This window comes from Pygoscelis adeliae, unplaced genomic scaffold, assembly GCF_000699105.1.
Source record: "Pygoscelis adeliae isolate BGI_AS28 unplaced genomic scaffold, ASM69910v1 Scaffold351, whole genome shotgun sequence".
Lineage (NCBI taxonomy): Eukaryota > Metazoa > Chordata > Aves > Sphenisciformes > Spheniscidae > Pygoscelis > Pygoscelis adeliae.
Window position 1 is genome coordinate 101,423 of NW_008824112.1, and position 21,742 is coordinate 123,164.

Genomic DNA, 21,742 nt, shown 5'->3' on the forward strand with positions numbered 1-21,742 from the left:
ATTGCAGAAGCTGCCGAGAAAAAGTCACATCCCATTTTAACTTGTGTGAGTCTGGGTCTGATCCAGCCTCCAGTGCTCTTTAGACCTCTCCAGGGCATCCCTTTCTTTGGCTGGTGGGAGGAACTCCATCTCACACAGGTATTCCCCTAACACAAAGGTCTTTCCAAGTGCCTGGTTAAATTTTATTTCTGCTAGATTCACACTGAAAAAGACATGCAAAGCAAGTTTAACTGGGTTCCAGAACCAAAAGGAAAGGGAGAGAGAAGTTTGGAGAAGGAAGGAACATGGGCAGCCAACTTCAAACCTGGAGCTAATTTTGTTCTCTAACCTAGTGTGAGTCCAGGTACCTTAAAACTCCCAATTATCCCCTCTGCAGTTCCTGAAGTCTGAGAACATCTTGTGCATCCCTGCAAACACTTGACCTTTCCTCTCTTGTTGCCCAACTTCTTCCTTCTACTCTGGACTTACAGAACATCAATTTAAGGTATTTGTGCAATAAGAATTGATTGTCTCTCCATTCACTCTGGTCTAAGTGGAAGTACTTAGAAGAAAAATACACTTACATCGTATTAAAATCGAGTGAGGAGAAAATTTGGACATTGCCGTTTACACATAATAGGAGTATAAGTACATGCTGCAACACATTGCAGACCACGGGTCATCATAATTCGGGTTCATACCTCTGGCTGTGGCTATTAGCAGATCAGAGAAGGTGGTACAAGGCATTTGGTAGTGATGGAAGAGCTTAAGCATCTAAAACAACCTTCTGCAGTGTCTTCTGCCTTTGCTTTCAGGTGAAACGTACCACCATTCAATCTTACCAGCTTGGCGCCAGCAACATTCATCTTGGCTGGCATCCCAGGCATGGAGAAGTTGCACATCTGGATCTCGATCCCATTCTGCTCCATGTATCTGGCGGCCCTGCTAGGAAATGGTGTTGTGTTGTTTGTCATAAGGACAGAATGTAGCCTCCACCAGCCCGTGTACCTCTTCCTGTCCATGCCGGCCATCGCTGACCTGATGCTGCCGACCGTGACTCTGCCCAAGATGCTGGCTCCGTTCTGGTTCTGTGCTGGGGAGATTTCCTTTGTCACCTGCCTGACCCAGATGTTCTTCCTGCATTTCAGCTTCTCGGCAGAGTCTGTCACCCTGCTGGTGTTTGATTGGGTTGTTGCCATCTGTTACCCGCTGTGCTACGCGGCAGTGCTAACCCAGTCAGCCGTTGTCAAAGCCAGGCTGGTGGCTTTGCTGAGAAGTGGTGGTGGCATGTGCCGTCACCGCTGGCACTCAATGTACACCAAAGTCCTGTTTCCAGGTTTAGCAGTGTATGTGTTAAAATGGGAACATGGCACATGGACTGCATCACAAAAAGACATGAAACGTGTGCAAAACTGTCCTGGAAAACCTTTGCCTCCTGCAACCAAGCGCCATTGCTCTAGTGAGGCATTAGCACTAACCTTCCCAGCAGCACCGAACCTCATCTTCTTGAGAAAACAGCGTGTCTGATGGTGTTGTGCCAAATTCTTTGGGGCCAAACCTCACCTTACCTTTTCTTGTCAATCAAACAGCAAACCTTGCTGCCATTAGTTGAGTGAAACCAGTCACCAGGCAAATGCGTCCCCGTGTCCCTCGCTGTGTCAGAAGCACGTCGGTAAGCATGGGTGAGACGCTTTCGACAGGCTCAGGGTAACCCACAACCACACGGGGATGGCTGGGTGCCTGGCAGTGACGCTGCGAAACTGAGTCCTGCAACCAGCAAACAACGCACCAGCGGCAGCAAAGAGGAGATACACATACCGACGAGAATGGAGAGGGTAATTTCAAACTATTTGAAGGAATGATGCACATCTATGGGCCACAGATCTTCCATTTCAGGAATGAATAATGGTGCGTGCATAGGTTAGAGAAAACTCTGGCATCTAGAAAGTAGATATTAACTAAGCATTGAAACAAATTATTGTTATCAAATCCTAAAAATATTCTTGCTCCAGAGTGGCTGCTTTCCTGGGGTACCTGGCCAAGAGCTAAAAAATCTCCTGGGCGTCACTTTGCAACAGCAACCGAAGGAATCAGAGCAACGTGTTCCCCAAAGCAGAGCTGCAGAGTTGGAGAAAGGCTGCAGAGCACCTCAGAGCAGCCTTGTGCAGTGAGTTGCATGACTGATCACATTTACTGTCAGCTCTTTTGTTGCTAAAATGCCCTTTTCATTTGAGTTCCTATATCTAAAAACAGCCAAAAAATATTTAATGTCATTCTAAGGTGGAACATAATAGTTTTCTTTCAGTAGTTTGACTTCATTTCTTGTTACTCAGAGATAATGCATGGCATTGTTATTTAATGAAGAAATTATAAGTAAAAAATACGACCCATGTTACTTCTTTAAAGCTGGCTGTTAGGAATCAGAAAGCTGATGCTTGCCTCCAAGTCAGAAGAGGTTGCAGTAGCAGGTGCATGTATAATTTATTGTTATCTCTACAGTAATGTGTATTTAATTCATCATTACTTTATCATTCATTTAATGGTAGCAGCTTAATATTACAGCAGAAGTCATGGCTGTATTGTCCAAACCACGATACAGTGGCCTAACAAGAGAACCAGGGGATTTGTAGCCTCTACGAGCCTGCCAGTTTCTGAAGACAGGAGGAAAGAAGTGTTATTTATTCTCATTTTGAGCAGCAAAGATAGGGTAAGTGATTTCCCTAAGGTATATCAAGCCTCCCTTCAGAAAGCTAAATGCGATTAAGGTCTTTCATGGTAAGGGCTCTTTTTCTAAACCAGTGCTGCTCGCACCCCTCCACTCTCCCTTCCAGCTCCGCTCTCGCTGAATTCAACAGCAAACCTCCCGCTGACGCCTCTGCACCAGAAAGGTGTGCTACACCATTGCCGGCGGCACGGCTGCCATGGGCTAAGGGTGCAAAACAGATTCGTACACCAAAGTCCTGTTTTCAGGTTTAGTGGCATATGTGCTTCAATGGGAACATGGCACATGGACTGCATCACAAAAAGACATGAAACGTGTGCAAAACTGTCCTGGAAAACCTTTGCCTCCTGCAACCAAGCACCATTGCTCTAGTGAGGCATTAGCACTAACCTTCCCAGCAGCACCGAACTTCACCTTCCTGAGAAAACAGCGTGTCTGATGGTGTTGTGCCAAATTCTTTGGGGCCAAACCTTACCTTACCTTTTCTTGTCATTCACTGTATAAATTTTTCTTTTTTTTTAATGCAGAAAGTCATATGAAGAATGTGTATTTTTAATTTTTAACTGCCCTTAGCTTGAAACTGATAATGATTACAAGCTTAAATACCCATAAAGAATATCTTTGCCTGAAGAGGCAGCCTCATTTAAGCATTGCTTAAGATGCAGTAAGAATAATTTTGCCACTCCTAATCTTCTACTAACACACAGGGCTGATTGCACAAAGTGTGCTGCAAATCAGAAATTTGAAAGGGCAGAGTCAGGCTAGTTCAGAAGGGAATCTGACAGCCTGTGGCTAAGGCTGCTGTCTCCATGGCATGCAAGGGAGCTATTTTGTTTTGCTGCTTGAGCATCTTCCACTGTGTTGGAACCACAGAAATTTTTCAGGCCATCTTTCAGCCCTTACTGCCACTGGTTCATCTGAAATGGGGAGAATGATGATGTGTGACTCCCTGAGCATCCCCATCTCCTCAGTGGGGTTTGGGTGGGGAGAGACTACCCAGAGCTGTTTGTGACTGCCACTAGCAAAACTTCCAAGGAAAGCTTGGTTAGAAACACGCCAGCCTTCAGTTTTGACAGATGAGGCCACATTGCCCTTCTGGATATCTTTAGGATAGGTATCCTGGTGTAATGCAACCCCCCTGTCTGACCTAAAGAATGAAGTTGCTCAAGGAATTGCAGTTAGGGGCAGGAAGGGGAAAAAGAGGCAAAATATAAAATACTGATAAGATTCAGACATGGCCTTGAAGTATGCGGGCATGGGCAGGAGGCTGAGGATGGGAACATGGGGTGGTGAGAGCCCTGTCTTCAGAAACAGTTCTTAGATCCTCTGAAGGTGTTTGTGCAGGCCAGCATGGTGATACCTGCAAGGTTGTCCTGCGAGTGGTGGATCACATGAGACCTGCAGGACTGCATGCGCTCCAACTTCAGGTCAGGAGCAGGAGCTCCGAGAATGGATAATCCCATTTTGGTTCTTTCTGGCATGGCCAGGATGGGGCATAGCTCATGTGTGGATTGAAAGCCATGGCCAGTGGTGCCTAAGCAGCTGTCACGATCTAAAAGGTCATACTCACATCAGCAGCATTAGGGATGACACAGGAAGAATGCTGGTCCTGGAGAGAGAAAGTGCTGGACAACATCTCCCAGAGCTGACCTGAGCCCTCCATTAGCAGCTTGACAGGTACCAGACGTTATGCTTTAGAGGCATTGCATTGTTGCAGAAGGTCTAGACAGAGTGTCTGCAAATGCCAACTCCATCCTGAGTATTTGATTTGCAGATCACACACTTGGAGTGTTTTCTTCCATTGCTCTTGCCAATGAGTTTTTTTATGGCCAGTTTCTGCTAATATTGGTTTCCTGTCAATAAAGGCATGACATTTATTGCTATTACAGAATAAGCCAAAGCTTTCTCCTCTATTTGAGAATACTGATGTTAATTTTTTGCTAGCACCTGTGGTGCATAAACTATTGTTTTCAGTTTTAGCAGTACAAAGACAACTGTGGATGATTTAGTTTTGCTTCACAGTTATGGTATCTCCAAGAATTTCCTTCCATCAACTCCTTCAGTTTAACTTGTGTCTTGGCCGTCCTTTCTCAGTAATACTTGGAGGTTACTTCTTCCATTATGCTCAAGTTCCCTACGTAGCTCACCTCTCCAAAAGGCCCTTTTGTGCCTGCTTCTTGAGTTTTGGAGTAAGCAAATGTTACTTCAACCTTGATGGGACCTAGCTGCACACTTTATTTCTTAATTTTACTCATGTTACTCACACTGTTACCTATATATATTGTTTGTATAAAATTATTCATGAGCAATTTGCTGTAATGTTAACACTTTCAGCCAGCTCTTCCCTGTTGCTGGGGTTGGGACCAGGAAGACCAGTGATGGAGAGGATCCTTCCCCTCTGCTCAGCACTGGTGAGGCCACACCTGGAGTACTGTGTCCAGTTCTGAGCTTCCCAGTACAAGAGAGATATGGACATGCTGGACTGAGTCCAGCAAAGGGCCACCAAGTTGATGAAGGGACTGGAGCATCCCTCCTAGAGGCTGAGAGAGCTGGGACTGTTCAGCCTGGAGAGGAAAAGGCTCGGGTGAATCTTATCAATGTGTACAAATACCTGATAGGAGGGAATGAAGATGAGGGGACCAGACTCTCTCCAGTGGTGTCCAGTGATACAACAGGAGGTAATGGGCACGAACTGAAATACAGGAAAACCCTTTTAAACACAAGTAAACACCTTTTTACTGTGAGGATTGTCAAGCACTGGCACAGGTTGCCCAGGGAGGTTGTGGAGTCTCCGTCCTTGAAGATATTCAAAAGCCGTCTGGACATGGTCCTGGGCAATGGCTCTGGGTGGCCCTGCTTGAGCAGGCAGTTGGCCCAGACAACCTCCAGAGGTCCCTGCCAGCCTCAGCCAGTCTGAAGCTGTGATGCACTTGCCTCTGACACCCACAGAGTGGATCAGACAACTGGCAGTGGCCATATACAAAATAGAAAAGACCAAAACCACAGCTAATGTAGGTTGAGTTAGATCCTCAAAAGTCTCTGAAGGCACCTCAGATCTTGGCTGTTGAAGAAAGATATCTAAAGAGCCTTTAAACTGCACCTGTTCTGCTGCCTAGGTCTTGCTTCACTACACAGAAATGCTTTTTTTCTGAAAATTTTCTACAGCACAAGAAAAAGTCAGTGCTAAACAAGCGGTTGAGAAACAATCTAAATCCAGCAGCTGCTCTGCCTTAAGCCTGATCTGTTGTAATGAAAACTGCCCCCAAAATCTTGTTTTAGCACTTAATATCTTTCTTTTCTGTTGGTGCAGATCTTGACATTCCTTGTCTTGCTACGTATCCCAGATTTCAACAAAATAATTAAAAAAGAAACTATCTCAATTCCAAAACCAATTAAGTCTCACTTGGCTCCTAACATTGCAAAATTGCTGTGAAGATGATCCAGCATGGTCACAAAAGCTGCCAGAGAGAAAGAAACTAGTGCTACAACACTCAGCAAACAGCACATTTACAGCATTGTCACTGGTTCCCTTGTAAAACAGAGATGATGCATTTCTTTTTGCCAGGAATCACTGATTCAATATAGTTTTGAGGTAAAAAACAGATCTAAGTTTGGCTTTGGTTTGCAATGTTTGAGTTGCATTAGGTCAAACTACTACTTTGGGTTTAATTTATACTGAAAATTCTGCATATCTGCGATCTTCATATAAAACACAATAACCTCCTTGCATGAATGTGTCAAATCTGGGCTGATATTTTGCAGTAGGTTTGTTTTAGGAATGTGTGTCTTGTCCTGAACATTGCTTCTTTAGAGAACAATAAAGAAGCAATTTTCCTGGATGGCTGGAGAATTGAATAAACAACACTTTGCTGATCAATAAAACCCTTTAAGTTCAGCGAACCTGTGGCAGTTTAATTGCCAGCAGATACAGCCGTGTCACTGACCAGCCTCTGCAGAAATGTTCAGGAGGAAGATTTCCTGCGTTTTCGGAGTGAGTGAAGTATGTGGATGGCCTGGCGGGGTCTCACCAGCGGGATCCCACTGAGCCTGGACCAACAGAGCAACTGTATGAAACGTCACTGGGGTCCCTGGGTCACCAGCACTGCTTCGGCAAATTAACGCAAATCCACTTCCATCTCAACTCTACTAGTGGTTTGAATCAATAGAGGTCAAAACTCAGGTAAAATCAAACCCTGGGCCTTAATTTGCAATGCTGTTGACACCTCAAGAAACGCCAGTCCCGGCTCCCTCAGTGAGGTGTGTAGCTCTGTGTGTGGGAAAGCAATCTTGCTCACCCAGATGCCTGCTAAATTGGAATAGGTCCTGAGCCAACACTAAGACAAACGATGCCTTATTTCTGCTTACTCCATAATTACTTTCTATAGTAGTTACCAGGCTGTAGACGTGTTTCAGTTTACACGTGTCATGCAGCATACTTCTGCTCACAGGTGTGGGCCATGTCTAACCAAAGCCAGATTTACATCAGCCTGGCTTGGCTGTGGAAATCGGACAGTTTATCCCTGGGAGTGCCTGCCTCTGGTTCAGTTCATCTTCCAGGGCACACATAGGGCAGGCAACATCGGAACAGGCTGCTTGGAAAGTGATGCTGCAAATGGAAGTGCTTATAAGGAGAAGTATATGAATTTGTTTTGTTATCTCCATTACTTTTGTCTTGGACTTGAAAGACTCAAGATACATCAATCACAGAGACTCATTGCCAGAGGCTTATTTTGTGGACAGACTTTTATGAGGGCCTGTAGCGATAGTACAAGGGGTAATGGTTTTAAACTAAAAGAGAGTAGATTCAGACTAGCTATAAGGCAGAAATTTTTTATGATGAGGGTGGTAAAACACTGGACCAGCTTGTCCAGAGAGGTTGTAGTTGCCTCATCCCTGGAAACGTTCAAGGTCAGGCTGGATGGGGCTCTGAGCAACCTGATCTGGTTGAAGATGTCCCTGCCCACGGCAGGGGGGTTGGACTAGATGGCCTTTAAAGGACCCTTCCAACCCAAACTGTTCTATGATTCTGTTTCTATGATTCTATGATTCTAAAGGCTCTGCTGGTACTTGGCTCAGCTGGAGAGCTCTCAGCATCAGAGTCCCACCAGACCACTCTGCTGTCTCCTGGGTTTTCCTAGAATAGAATAGAATAGAGTATTTCAGTTGGAAGGGACCTGCAATGATCATCTAGTCCAACTGCCTGACCAATTCAGGGCTGACCAAAAGCTAAAGCATGTTGTTAAGGGCATTGTCCAAATGCCTTTTAAACACTGACAGGCTTGGGGCATCGACCATCTCTCTAGGAAGCCTGTTCCAGTGTTTGACCACCCTCTTGGTAAAAAAATGCTTCCTAATGTCCAGTCTAAACTTCCCCTGGCACAGCTTTGAACCATTCACTAGTGCATTGGGAAGCCAACATGTCTCTTCCCTGGGACACAGCTCAGGAAGGGCCACTTGGCTGACCGCACCCGCTCTCATCACACCCCACTCACCCACCCCAGGTCACCACAAAACTTACTGTGGACATTTGGTCCAGGAGGGACAGAACAGTGACTTTGCACCGCATGTCATCTGCACACTGCAGACAGAAATGGCCCTGCCATCATGGGGTAAACTTAAAACCCTTGAGGAAAAGCTGAGAGCCATGGGAAGAGGACAGAAAGCCTGGGGGTCAGCAGAGCGAACCCAGGGGCTGCTGTCCAAGGGCAGTGGATGTCCCTGCAAGAAGCAGCATGTGGCACTTGTTCCACACCTTGGAGGACACATTGCACTGGGCAGTGCTAGCAGCTCTGACCCTTGGGCAACCCTTCTCCTGAGAAAGCTCCCCTCTCTCATGCAAATCCTCTTGCAGGAATCAGTCTTTAGTCATCACTGTGCTGGGTGCGAATTCCTCTTGGCTGATGATGGTGGAACTGGGGATAACCAGACCTACACCACAAAGATGGAAGTGCTTTTGTCAAAGGGCAGTGCAAGCCAGCAGGCAGCATGTGCTGACACTTAGGGAAGAAGATGCGTGCTGCAAACACTGAAGATTGTTAGTGCCAATACTCAAAGGAGGGGGAAGGAGCACTGTGCTTCACTGCAGACAAGATCCTAAACGCAGTGGAAGCCCAGAGACAAAAGGGCAAGATCTTGTGTTACACCAACATTAGGTGTCCAGACCCAGGTAATAAGGGAGACTTCAGACTATCACTGAGCCCTTGGGGGAAAGTGAAGCACAAAGCCTCTGGGTGGGAAGGGGAGGACAGAGTCTCTGGCACAGGGAATATGGGCAGAGATGTCCACTGAAATGAGAAAGTGAGAAAACCCTACAGGGACTGGGTGGGATCATATGGGTCTGTGAACCGCTGCTGACATCTCCAGAGCACCCAGAAGAGAGCAGCTTTCACCATCAAGTGGCCGTCCAGGTAAAGCTCCTGGGGTTTGCAGCCCCCCCAAGTGGGTGGCAGCTGACCAAGGCTGATCGGGGCAAGCTCAGGTATTGTTTTGGGATATTATCCTGATGATTTCCTTATGAATTTCCATTGTTTCATTGGTGTAAATGATGGGGTTTAGCAACGGAGGGACAAAAAGATACCGTGACTGTGAATGCAGAGTTAGCAATGACTGTTGGGCATGAAGGGGGCACAGGGCAAACACAAGACAGGAGTTCAGAACTTCAGGTGCTGTGCAAAGGGCTGCAAGACTGAGATTGAAACATGATTAGAAAACCAACAAAAAAGACGTGCTTATAAGAGCCATACCGACTTAACTGCCTGTCTTCAGGTCTGGAGAGGAAAGTCTGTGCCTGAAAACTTGTCCTTTTCGTCTATGTGCACAAACCCACCTGCAGAGGGGAGAGGCTCCCTAGCACATGAATGAATTAACCCATTGCAAAAGAAGCTTTCCTGATTTTAGGAAGGCTGAATGCACAGTGTAATTTCTATCAGCAGTCTTAGCCTGCCTCAGTAGGACTTAATTTGCTATAGTTGAAAATGTCTGCTTTTCAATGAGTTGCCTGCTGCTTTGTATGCAAGCAAGCGAGTAATTTGATTCACATCTATGCTTCTGGGTCTGCATCTGTACCTCTGTGCTCACAACTTCAGCTGCACAACAAATATAACCTTGAGGTGATCCAGTTTACTATCTGCTAAAGGACACAGAAAAGGTCAGACTGTCTTTTGATGTGCCATAAGGAAGAGGAATTGCCTGCATGCAGTTTATTGGAAAAGATACTGTGGTTTTCAGGACTTTATACTAGGCACAGGGACATTCAGTCTAGGTTTCCCAGCCCTTGACATAAAGAAAGTTGGAGAAATTAATTGCAAACAAGAGAGTCATATATTGTTTAATTACCAAGAGTTGGCAGGGAAAGTGTAATGTACTTGGTGATCTGAGTTTGACTGCAGATGGAACAGTGGCACACAGCACTGCAAAACTTGGCAGCTGATTGTTTAGACACCAGGCTCTGGTGGGGCAGCGATGGGGAGGCACAGTACTCCCAAGCAATGCTCTTGAAAATCAATGCAACGCTCTTGTGTAAATCTGACACAGTCATCACTGCAAATATGAATACCTACTGCAGAAAGCTGTTTGCAACTGGACTGAACCAACTGAGGAGCAAGGTTTGGTGACTCAAACATCAGGGAAACTATGCTTTTGTTAGTGCACATGCTATCCGGTGGGCTTGGCACTGCAGGTAAGTGGTCCAGGCTGTGCTGGCTGCTGCTTGGAGCCGCCTTCCTTGGTACTTGTGGCTCCTGGAGCACGTCAGTTGCGCAAAAGATCTGAGTGATTTAGGCCATTACCATCCCAAGCTGTCAGAAGCTGGTTCCCTAGGAAAGAGAAGCAGTCTTAATGCAGAAGTAAAGCAAACTGTTTATTTGTAAAGACTGTTCATAATTTACAACAGCTACCCCTGGTCTTGTGCTTTTGGAGGGACAGGTCACCTCCAGCACTCAGTCTGGCTGAGCAGCATCAGCTTTTTGACTTTTTTCTCACAAAGGTGTCCTGAAGGTTTTGAATGTTTCCTCACAAACATAGAAGGCTGGTTTTCTTTCTATGGACCATATGTTAGCATAAGCTAATGCCAGGATGTAAATGACTGTGAGGTGGGCAGGGACAGAGTTTCCTGCTATTTCAGGAGGGTGGGGGACATTATGCATGCCAAATGTAAAAGCAACAACTGCCTTGTTCATCGTAAAGACCAGATTAGAGACCATCGGTCATGGACATAAGTCCCAAAGAACTCACAAAGGGTGCTGATAAAGGACATGGTTGTGTGCGCTGTGCAGCAGTTTACCTCTCTGCATTCTCTAGGAATCTCGTAGGAAGTTGATCCAAGTATCCTTCAAGGTATATTAAATGATCAAGGAATGAAGGCTGAAATCATCTACTATAGACTGTCTTAAGAAGTTCTCCTGTCTACATTATTTATGATGCAGCAATTTCTTATCATTGGAAGTGTCCTGGTTTTGGCAGGGATAGAGTTAATTTCCTCCCTAGTAGCTGGTACAGTGCTGTGTTTTGGATTTAGGGTGAGAACAATGTTGATAACACACCGATGTTTTAGTTGTTGCTGAGCAGTGCTTACACTAGTCAAGGACTTTTCAGCTTCCCATGCCCTACTGACTGAGCAGGCTGCAGGTGCACAAGAAGCTGGAGGGGGGCACAGCCAAACTGGCCAAAGGAACATTCCATACCATGTGACGTCATGCTCAGGACATAAACTGGGGGAAGCTGGCCGGGGGGGGCCGCTGCTCGGGGACTGGCTGGGCATCGGTCGGCGGGTGGTGAGCAATTGCACTGTGCATCATATTGCTTTGTATATTATTATTATTATTATTATTATTATTATTATATTTCAATTATTAAACTGTTTTTATCTCAACCCTTGAGTTTTCTCACTTCTACTCTTCCAATTCTCTCCCCCATCCCACCAGGGAGGGGGGAAGTGAGCGAGCAGCTGCATGGTGCTCAGTTACTGACTGAGGTTAAACCACGACAGCAAGTGATATAAAATATTTTGGGCTACTTTAAATGCTTCCAGGGTTCTTGTTCTCAGAAAAAAAAGTCCAAACAAGCTTTGTGTTAAAACTATTTTAATTTTCGTTTTGTCAAATTATAAAATTCTGCTCTGTGAAATGAAAAGGCAATTTTTCCTTCAGATCTGCTACCTAACAGGCAATGTAACAATATTTTTCATTTTTTCTTCTTTTCTCTTTTTAAACACGTTTTATGTGTTAAATGTTTAACACATTTTATTTACACTGTGTAAATGAAAGACATAAAAGCTGGCATCACAGAATCACATGAGTCAACATCTTGAGCAACAAAATATGAAATTTCTTCCACTGAGAAGGAGAAAATCGTGTGCAACAGATACAAATTTCCCGGGTAGTATGCCACTCTGAATTTTTAAATGCAGCCTCTCAGGTAATGTAATACAAATAAATAAACAAATAGGTTCTGGCTCTACAAATCATACAGGAAATATTGTTTAATAACTTATTACTCATATTCATCTTCTCTTGTCATATTCTCATTGTGTTTACATTGATTTGATGTACAAGGCGGCAGTAGTATTTCACATCTCTCAGTATTCAAGAGTATAAAGTATTGATAAAATACACATTAAAAGCAAATGATCTCTGCAATATAGAAAGAAATACAGATAATGCTGTTGTCTAATGGCTGAGTCTAAAGACCAAGAGAAGTTTGCGGGCTGGTCAGACACATGGGTTTACTGAAAACCCAGTTAGAGGGACAATTACAAACTGCAACGCGGTGAAGTCATCCAAGTGTCAAGGGTGGAGGGTGGCTGCTCTTAGGAACGCAATCTCCTCCCTGCGGGATGGGGTGGGGGATGACCCAGCCCCCGCCCCCGCCAGCTGCCGCTGCCCCCCGGCAGGACGCGTGCCCACGGCCCCTGGCTCGTGCAGCCCCTCCTCGCATGTCTTGTGTGCCCACCGCTAAGGCTGGGTGCAGCACGTGGGGGGTGCACGGCTCATCAGTGTCTCAAGGGCAGGTGACACCCACAGGCGTTTGACCGGCTCCTCCAATTCTGCTGCTTAACACTGTGCAATGAGTTGGGTGGCAGCTCCTGAGCTGGATTTACACCGGTCTGCGGCTGATGACATGCACTGCTCGGCCATGCGCCTCCTGCCCCTTCCACGGCTGGCCAGCAGAGTTCAGGACAGCACAATGGGTTTCATTTCTTTGTAAGACGAACTCTGCATGAAGATGCATAGACCTTATCCGCTCACCACTTACCCGCCCAGACACAAGTGGTACAAAACTATTGACTGAACAGACTGTTATAAATGAGAATTAGAAACTCTCTCTCCTCTGTTGGTTAGAGACAGCTTCCCAGGGGAGCAGTAGGGACAAAAATCCCAATTATTTGAGGTGGAATTCAACCTCGTTATAAGAAGGACTATGCTTTGTGGTTCCCTGTGACAGAAAGGGTCTGGGCTGAATTACTTGAATCTCTCCAAACTCGCACTCCTAAATCACAGGCAGTTTAGGTCTGCTGCCTGGAGATCATTCTGAGGATGCCCTTTCAAATATGCTTGTTGTTCACACTGCAAATGAGAGACTTGAGAACAGGAGGCACAGAGCGGTAAATACTGGACGTCAGAAGAAGAGGAAGGTCCTCCCCAAACCAATGTATGGTAGAGACAGAGGACATGGGAGACGCAGGTCCACAGGGCTTTGAGATGCTGCCCTTGAGACACGGCAGTGATGGTGGTTGTCCAAATCATAACGTAGGAGATGACAATGAGCAATGAGTCCATTCCAAAGACTAGGATAACAGCACACAGACCATACAAAATATGGAGGGAAATATCTGCACGTACCAGCTTCATTATATCTGGGTGTAGACAGTAGGGATGAGAGAGGGCTTTGGCACAGCAAAGGCAGGCACCTAAGAAGAAAAGCCAAGGGTGATAGCACACCAAAGCCCCTCACTGCAGCAGCCAGCCCTGTGCCCAGGATCCTGGTGCCAATGAGGGTGGACATGTAGTGCAGTGGGTTACAGATGGCAATGAAACAATGGAGGACATGGCCAGCAGCAGCCCCAAGTTAAGGAGATGGAGTGGATGAAAAGTATTTGGGTCAAACAGGTGCTGAAGCTGACTTCTCAGGTCAAAGCAGAAGGTGCTGAGCACTGTGGGCAGGGTAGAGAATGAGATCCTGAGGTTGTTGAGGGACAACATGCAAAGGAAGAAGTACATAGGTTGATGGAGATGTCAGTCTTCTCCTACAATGCAGAGAACGGTGCAGTTCCCCACAATGGAGATGGTGTAGACGGTGCAGATGAGGAGACCAAGCCAGATGTGGACAGCCTCCAGGCCAGCGGTGACTGAGGAAGGCAGCGGGCTGGATGATGGTGATGTTGAAGGCTGTCAGCACAAGCAGCAGCTGAGCTGGTTGCACCAGATCTCCCCACAAGAAGCTATGGATGTGAATCTTGGTGTGATGGGATTAAAAGGAAAAGCATCACGAGCTGAAGACCTGCAGTCAGGGTGTGTCCCTGCAGCATGAGGGAGATGTTCCCAGGAAGATCTTCTCTGGGGGGCTGGAGGGGCAAGTCCCGAGTCCTTTGGGGGGCTGGTTGGCAGGTGAAGTGTCTTCCAGCCCTTTCACTGCACATGACTTTTACAATCACCTGGTACCTCTGTGTTTACAGCAGACCTGTCCCAGGGAATATGAGCGCATCGGAGGTGTTGGGAGTTGCTGAGCCAAACCAGTCCCAACGTTTAAGCTGCCTCTGAGATCTCTGTCACATACTGTGTTTGTCTCCTGAAATGCTGTTAAAGAAACCGAACAGTCATTAACATGGGCTTGCTTTCTCTTGGAGCTAGTATGTGCTCTAGTTTTACGCAGAAATGAAGGCGAATGCCTCTGCTCTCAGAGGCATGCAGGCTGAAAGCCTGGCTCACCCGGGAACACAGTGTGTCAGTCCTTTGGACCTGCGAGGGGTACAGCTGCATGTCCTTGTGGGCAGAGTGCGCCCCAAGTTTTCCAGCATGCAGCAAGGGATGGTGAGGATATCATGTGCACGTGTGTGTGTGTGTGTGCATGTGTGCATGCTGCGAATGCCAGATGAGCTGGCTGAGATGTACTCCCTGCCAGAGTGATACCTGAATTAGCTCGTTTGGGTACCATTAGCAGCTGCAGCAGCAGCAGACCCGTCTCCCCAAGCAGTGCACATACACCCTCCAAATAACCAAGCCAGGACCAGTCACATCTTATTTCCCAATTAGGACATAAGTCTTGTGCCTTACCATCTTCCTACTGCACCCTTTTAAAAGAGGACCTGGGGCCTTTGCTCCCACCCTCCTGCTGCATCACATGTCCCTGCCCTCCTCCTGCAGAGCGAGCCCGGCTCCATCTGTGTTTAGCCTGGCTCCTTCCCTGCACCCTGCGGTCTCCAGACCCAGGGTTGCACCCTGGAGCAGCTCCTGTCCCTCAGGGCAGCAGGGACTCCAACCTTCCCTGCTCCCACCAGGCACACTGCCATCACATGGGAAGAATCCACTTACCACCCATCACTCACCTTCCTCTGGTTCAAAAAACTGAAAGAAAAATAGAAGAAAGATAATGAGCTATCTTGAACCTTCCTCATCCTGGAAGAGTCTGGTGACCATGAAAAAAGCCCAGCAGTGTAGGTCTCAAGAGCAGGAAGGGGAAAAGTCACTGGAGCATAACCTGACTTTTAATGCCTGGGACAAGGAACCGTTGTACTGGGCAGACTGTGCCTCATCTACAAACTGACCTCTGGTTTTTCAGTCTAAAAGGACTAGAGAGGTTTGCTGGCTTTGCAAGGCTGCACTGTGCTTTCTCAGGATGGTTCACCTGCCAGACATTAAAAAGCTGAGAAGAGGGAAGGACAGGTAGATGTAAACAAACCCTCCCAGAGAAGTGAAGGCAAGGTACCCATTTGCAGTCTGACCTAGGAAAAAGTTTCCTGATGAAAGGTAAACCTTTTTTTGTGTGTCCTGATTATAAGCTTTAAAAACAAAGCAAAGCCATCTCACAGCTGAAGTGCTCCTTACTCCTGTTGAAAGCCAGAATTAGAAGTGCCAATAAATCAAGCTCCTTGTCTCACCTACCAAGGGTGATTTGGCTGTTGCAGTCATTATGCAAGAAATAAAGCTGAGTAAATAGCTGACCTGGCCTCTCAGACACCATCTCTCAGGTTGGTGACTCTCACGTTCATAACATCCTTGAAACACCTTGGGGACTGGAGTCTCATGGGAACTTTGGGAGAGCCTGGTGTTTCCATGTGTAAAATCCCCACTGTGAATCTAGTCCTAGAGCAAGTGTTAACTCTTTCTGGGTCCTTTCCCTTTGGTACCTATCATTTTGTAAGCCTGGACTCCAGGCTTACCCTATAGACATTGCAGTCTCCAGACACTGCAGTAACTGGAGGTTGTCTGTATCTGTTATCTTCATGTATTCTGACTTTATTTCCAGTGATATTATGCATGGGGAAACTGAAGATACGTGAGCATACAACAGTTATGTGTTTGAACTTAGCAGCCCCTGTGTCAGGCAAAGCACAGAAGGTACAGAATTCATCTCTTGAAGCCCCAGATTTTTATTATTGCTGGGTTTTAATGTTCTCTGTGGTCACATAATGGCCTAAATGTTCAAAAGTGACTAGAAACGTTTGCTACCTCATTGTTTCGGTACTCGGCTTGAAAATTCTTCATATATACTGGTTTTCAAAAAAGCACTTGGGTCTGTCTTCAGCATTGGATCACAGAGCAATGTTTCAGTTTGAGTACCATAACATTAATCCACCCTAAATCACCAGGAACTTCTGCACTTTGAAGATATAGCTCATCTGTTCTTCAGCCGAGGTACTTATAAAAGAAGATGCTATCTAAATTGAGGCAGGTCTCTGCTGTCATTCTCATACGCTGCTCCATCCCTCAGAGGTGCAACTTGGCAGGCTGGAAGATGGTGATGCTAAGGGCTGTCACGATAACCAGTGGTTGCATAAGCTGCTCTGTGAAAACAAAACACATGCAGGTCAACCTGTCATTAGAAAAGGGGGAATGTGTGTAAAATCACAGAATCGCAGTCAGAAAAGCACAGAGCAAAAAGGGCAAGTGCTCCTGGGAAACAGATTCGAATGGGATGGATCAGTCCCCAGCCACTTCTTCAGGCTGTGAGCTCAGGTCTCTGGACTTGTTCCCAAAGGAGATCCCCAGCAAATGGATGGGTAGGGTGGGTGCAGCTCACAAACCTTTAACTATTCTGCTTTTTTTTTTCCTAGAGGTTTGAGCTACCACCTTCAGCTCAAGGATGTCTTAGTCTAACTGAGAAAGCTTAAATCGTGACCACTCGAGAGGACCGCACCTTGCTTGTACAAGGAAAGCAGACAGATGTCTTCTATTAATTTCAATGTCAGCCTAGTTGAAATGGAAGTAAGAACTAAAGAGCGGCTTGCAGTATTCTTTGATAGGTTTTCCCTTTGTGCATGAAGCTTACCAATTAGCAGTGTTGTGGCTTTCACATTTTAGACAGAGATTTTCAAAGGTGTTTAATGGACTTTAGGTACCAAGCCTTTCATTCCACTGGCTGCTTGGCAATAGATCTTACTAAACCTCCCCAGTCCAGGTGCAAGTAGAGAGCAAATACACATTGAAATAGAGCCTGTTGCATTCCTTTTAGGCAACGTCATGATGGCAATAAATAATGGTCTTATGCTAATGAATCATTTCTTCCAGAATTAAAATTTGCTCATTTTTGATTCTGTATCAAGTGTGAGTCATCATGACTAAGGCATATATGCATGTCTGTGTGCCTAAGAGACGCCTGAAATAACGTGCTCCTTACAGAAGAGCTGCTGGAGTCAGGGCCAGTCCCAGCGTCTCCCTGTCCTGGGGCACACTAAGACTTGCAGGATTTGATGTTGCTGCAGTTCAGAGTGACTTCATTACCTGGACACGTGAAGTGCGGAAAGAGATGTGGGCTCGGGAGGTGGGTTGTTTAAAGTGCTTAGGCACTCATCTAACTCTGGTGGGGCATTCATGAGCCACTAAGTCAGGGCTGGGCACCTAGCGCTTTGCAGGGTTGAGCCCTGTCAAAACAGTGAGAAAATGCACTTGGAAATTCTCAACTGAAGTTCATAAAGACCCCACGAACTCCTGCGCGTGGGACAGAACAGCCCCTGCATTGGTACTGACTGAGACTGCCTGGCTGGAGAGCAGCTCTTCAGAAAGGGCCTGGTGGACAGCAGGTTGGACATGAGTCCTCGGTGTGCCCCTGCAGCAATGAAGGCCAACTGCAGACGGGACTGCATTTGTGAGAGTGCAACCACCAGGTCAAGGGAAGAGATTTTTTCCTTTAATCAGCAAGTGTGTGACTGCATCTGGAGTACTTTGTCCAGTTGTGGATCCTTCCATACATGCAAAAGTAATGATAAACTGGAACAAGTCCAGGTGCGACCACTAAGACGGTCAGGTGGTTGGAGCTCACAATATACAAGGAGAGGCTGAAGCAACTGGGTTTTTTTAATCAGAAGAAAAGAAGGCGAAAGAGGTTTCTAATTAAAGTCTTTCAATACCTGAAAGAGATTACAGATAAAATGGAGTCAGACTCATTAGAGATGAAAAGACAAGAGAATGGGTACAAAAGTTGCAATAGGGGAAAATTCAGTTGGACAATTAAGGAAAAATTCTTCCTCATGGGGGTGGGATCTCAGTCCCTGGAAATCTTAAAAACTCCATGGAACAAGGGCCAGAGAAACCTGATCTAAGTAGACATTAAGTCTCTCAGCCAGTTAACTGAACTGTATAAATTCATTTTGTGCTGGCACATTTAACCTACTAGGGGAGAATAAATAAAGGAAGACAGTTCTCCAACAAAAAGTGTATGGAGTCAACCCCTCATCCAGACCCTCACAGATGTGCCCGTGCATAATGCCACAGACATCAGGGAGTCTGTTTGCTTCAGGGGACCCATGGTAACACCATCCCAATTCCCAGCTGTATTAATGAGTATGCACAACTTTTCAAAATAAACTCTTTTATTAGGTTACAAGTCTAAGAAGAGTTTGTGCTGTTACATACTTCAGGTACAGGATGCTGGACGCACCCAGTGCTCGTTCTTCAGACTGGAAGCATGTGTACTCTTAAGGACATTATAGGTTTCAACTATAAAAACTTGTTTCCCTTTTTAACTTTCTATCCTTGACAATCGAGATTGGTAACTGCTTCAAGTGCAATCTTTCTCATATATCTGCCACTGTGGGGAGTCCTCAGAGGCACTTAATTTCTCAAGTGACTGATTTTCTTGCTTAAAGCATACAAAGGTATTAGATATGTCATTAAAATAATTTAAAAGCAGGAACACATGTGCCTTATAGACTTTACTAGATAGGGCATTCTTTGGAGAATCAGCCACCCAAAGTCTGCTGCACAATATTTCTTCCTGCTAAAGTGCATATCAGACACATGGAGGCAGGAGCGATGGACGGTGTGCTTTCTACGTAGGGAGAGTGAGTGCACATCTGCATGGCTTTATAACATGGCCATCATAGCTTCATGATTTGAGAGTATTTATGGTGTACCGTTAAAGCAAGCCATTTAGCAACCACTCTGTTCGGAAGTGTTGGGCAGATGCTGACAAGGTGATGCCAGGATGCCTGGTCCATTCACCCAGGTATTCTCCATCAACCAGGGAAAGCAGACTGCCTCTCCCAGTCCTCCTGAGCACAGGAACAGCTTTGACTCTCGTGGCATGGTTTTTGGGTTTTGGTTCTGCTCCAGATATAGAGGTCAAGTGCAGGGTGGCCCAGCTGTTACCCTGGACAGCCCCAAACACATCACTTGCATGCCTCATTATCTCTTTTACCATTTCTTGACCCTCCTTTTCATGGCCTTTGACCTTTCCTTTCTCCACTCCAATCTTCTCCCAGGTAAACAAGTTGCCTCTCATTACTTTTTTCTCCATTGGCCCCAGTTCTGCTGCATGACTGTCCAAATTTGATATTTCTGATAACATTACCTAAGTCATCCTGACCTTATGTGGTATTACTGATGAGGTTACCTAGGTACCTAGTAAGACTATACTCCCTAAGGTAGACTTAAGCATGCATGAAAAACAAGTGGGCAAATATTCATCCAAGACTTGCAATCACCCACATTTAGGTAGGATACAAAGGAGTTTAAAACTTGTGCTTTATTTGGTTCCTGATGGCTTCATAACTGGTGACTGAATGGCTTCTTACTTAGTGAATGCAAACAATGTGACTAATCACATAGGTTTAATCACACGTTGAATTATTTCCTAGGCTGGGGTTTAATTCTTCATTACAGTACTCAAAAATACTTGAGCAAGATATGTTACAACCTCAGTGGCCAAGAGAAGAAAAGCCCTGCATATTTAAGTTTTTCTGGAGCATGACCTCCTTCGGTGGGCAGTGGAAATACAACACACCTCACAGAGTAGAGAAAATTCTGTGATAAATCACAGAATAAAGGAGCACGGACAATGATTTAAATTAATTTGAATATTAATTGCTTCTATCTTCACCCAGAAGTACACATTCGATTAGTAACAATGGTGTACACAGCATAATGAGTTCATCCCACCAGTTTATGGTGAACAGTTAGAAAAGGTACTTTATGCGCTGTGGTGCCATGGGGAGAAGCTCTTCCTTGGCATGGGGACCTCGAGGATGCCCCTGCAGATCTGTTTGTTTTTTGTGCTGTAGATGATGAGGTTCAGCACAGGGGAAACCAGCAGGTAGATGTTGGCCAGGAAGACATGAACGAGAGGGAAAGCATGTCATAATATATGACAAAACAATGAGCAATGGGTCAAGTACCACTATGAGGATGACCACAGCTAACCCATACATGCTATTGAATGTGATGTCTGCGCATACCAGCTTGATCGGGTCCTGATGCAGGTAGTAGGCATGGGAGAGCACATGGGACTGGCAGAAGGGCAACCTTCTCGGCAAGAAGAGTGATGGCAGCCCTCCTAAGAGGCTTCTGCACAGGGCAGCCAGCCCAATCTTGCTTATCCTTGCACTGGTGAGGATGGAGGTGTATCTCAGCGGGTAGCAGGTGGCCACATACCGATGAAAGGCCATGGCCAGAAGTACCGAGGACTCCATGAAGGAGAAGGAATGAACGAAATAAAGCTGAGCAAAACAGGCATCAAAACTGATTTCCCCGTAGTAGGCCCAGAAAACACTCATCACAGTTGGCGTTGTAGACATAGACAAACCCAAACTGGTGATGGCCAGCATGGATAGGAATTGGTGCATGGGCTCATGGAGGCTTGGATCGGTCCCGATGACAAAGAGGATTGTGCAGTTCCCCGCAAGGGACGCAATGTAAATGCAAGTGAAAGGGATGGAGAGCCAGATGTGGGAAACCTCCAGTCCCGGGATGCCTGCCAGGATGAACATGCAACAGGAGGAGCTGGAGCTGTTGACAACCACGTGATAGACCAGGAGCATCTACACTGAAATAAAAAAACCTCAAAAAATAAGTGTACTGCCCACAAACCAGAAAACAGACATACGCATAGTTACATATGCAGATGACACAAATTTAATAAATTACCCAGGCTCATAGCAGTGGTTAATGAATGTGCTGCTGATTATTTTTCCCTTTTCATTGATGACTATGGGATAAAATATTCATGAATGAGAGAAAAATTTAGACAAAAGCATCAAGGAGTTTTGAAATTTATCAGCTACCTCAATATGTTAGAAGTTCCCAACAGCAATGTTTGTTTTTAAATACTGCTGGTTTAAAGTCATGAATCGTGATTAGATCACGCATGTCCATCCAGCAGTGAGTTAGACTTTTGCACCCCCTGTGATCCAGATTTTTGTCTTGGGAAGGTGGATTACAGTACTGGTGTGTTTTAATTTTTTTCATGGTAAATATAACTTGTTATCCAACAAAACCTGTAATTGTTCATCCAATAGATAAGAATTAAATAACATCTTGAAGAAAATTGAATTATAAATTTAATGCAAATTTCACCTGAGGTATCAGCAGAAAGAAAGAGCTTTCAGAGAAA

General features: G+C 45.7%; 2 protein-coding genes across 2 annotated transcripts; both read right to left on the reverse strand.

Annotated features, from left to right (window-relative positions):
• Positions 1-9,175: 9,175 nt before the first annotated feature.
• On the reverse strand, positions 9,176-14,676 carry LOC103925520 (olfactory receptor 51A4-like). Its single transcript, XM_009334250.1, is given in 5 exon segments — positions 9,176-9,283; positions 13,540-13,607; positions 13,805-13,824; positions 13,826-14,085; positions 14,626-14,676. Coding segments are annotated over 5 exon segments (507 nt in total).
• A 3,078-nt stretch (positions 14,677-17,754) lies between these two features.
• LOC103925521 (olfactory receptor 51G2-like) lies at positions 17,755-21,286 on the reverse strand. Its single transcript, XM_009334251.1, has 3 exons — positions 21,261-21,286; positions 20,486-21,138; positions 17,755-17,777 (listed from the first exon to the last, which is right to left on the reverse strand). The coding sequence occupies exons 1-3, from the start codon at positions 21,284-21,286 to the stop codon at positions 17,755-17,757; spliced, it is 702 nt and encodes a 233-aa protein (XP_009332526.1).
• Positions 21,287-21,742: the final 456 nt, after the last annotated feature.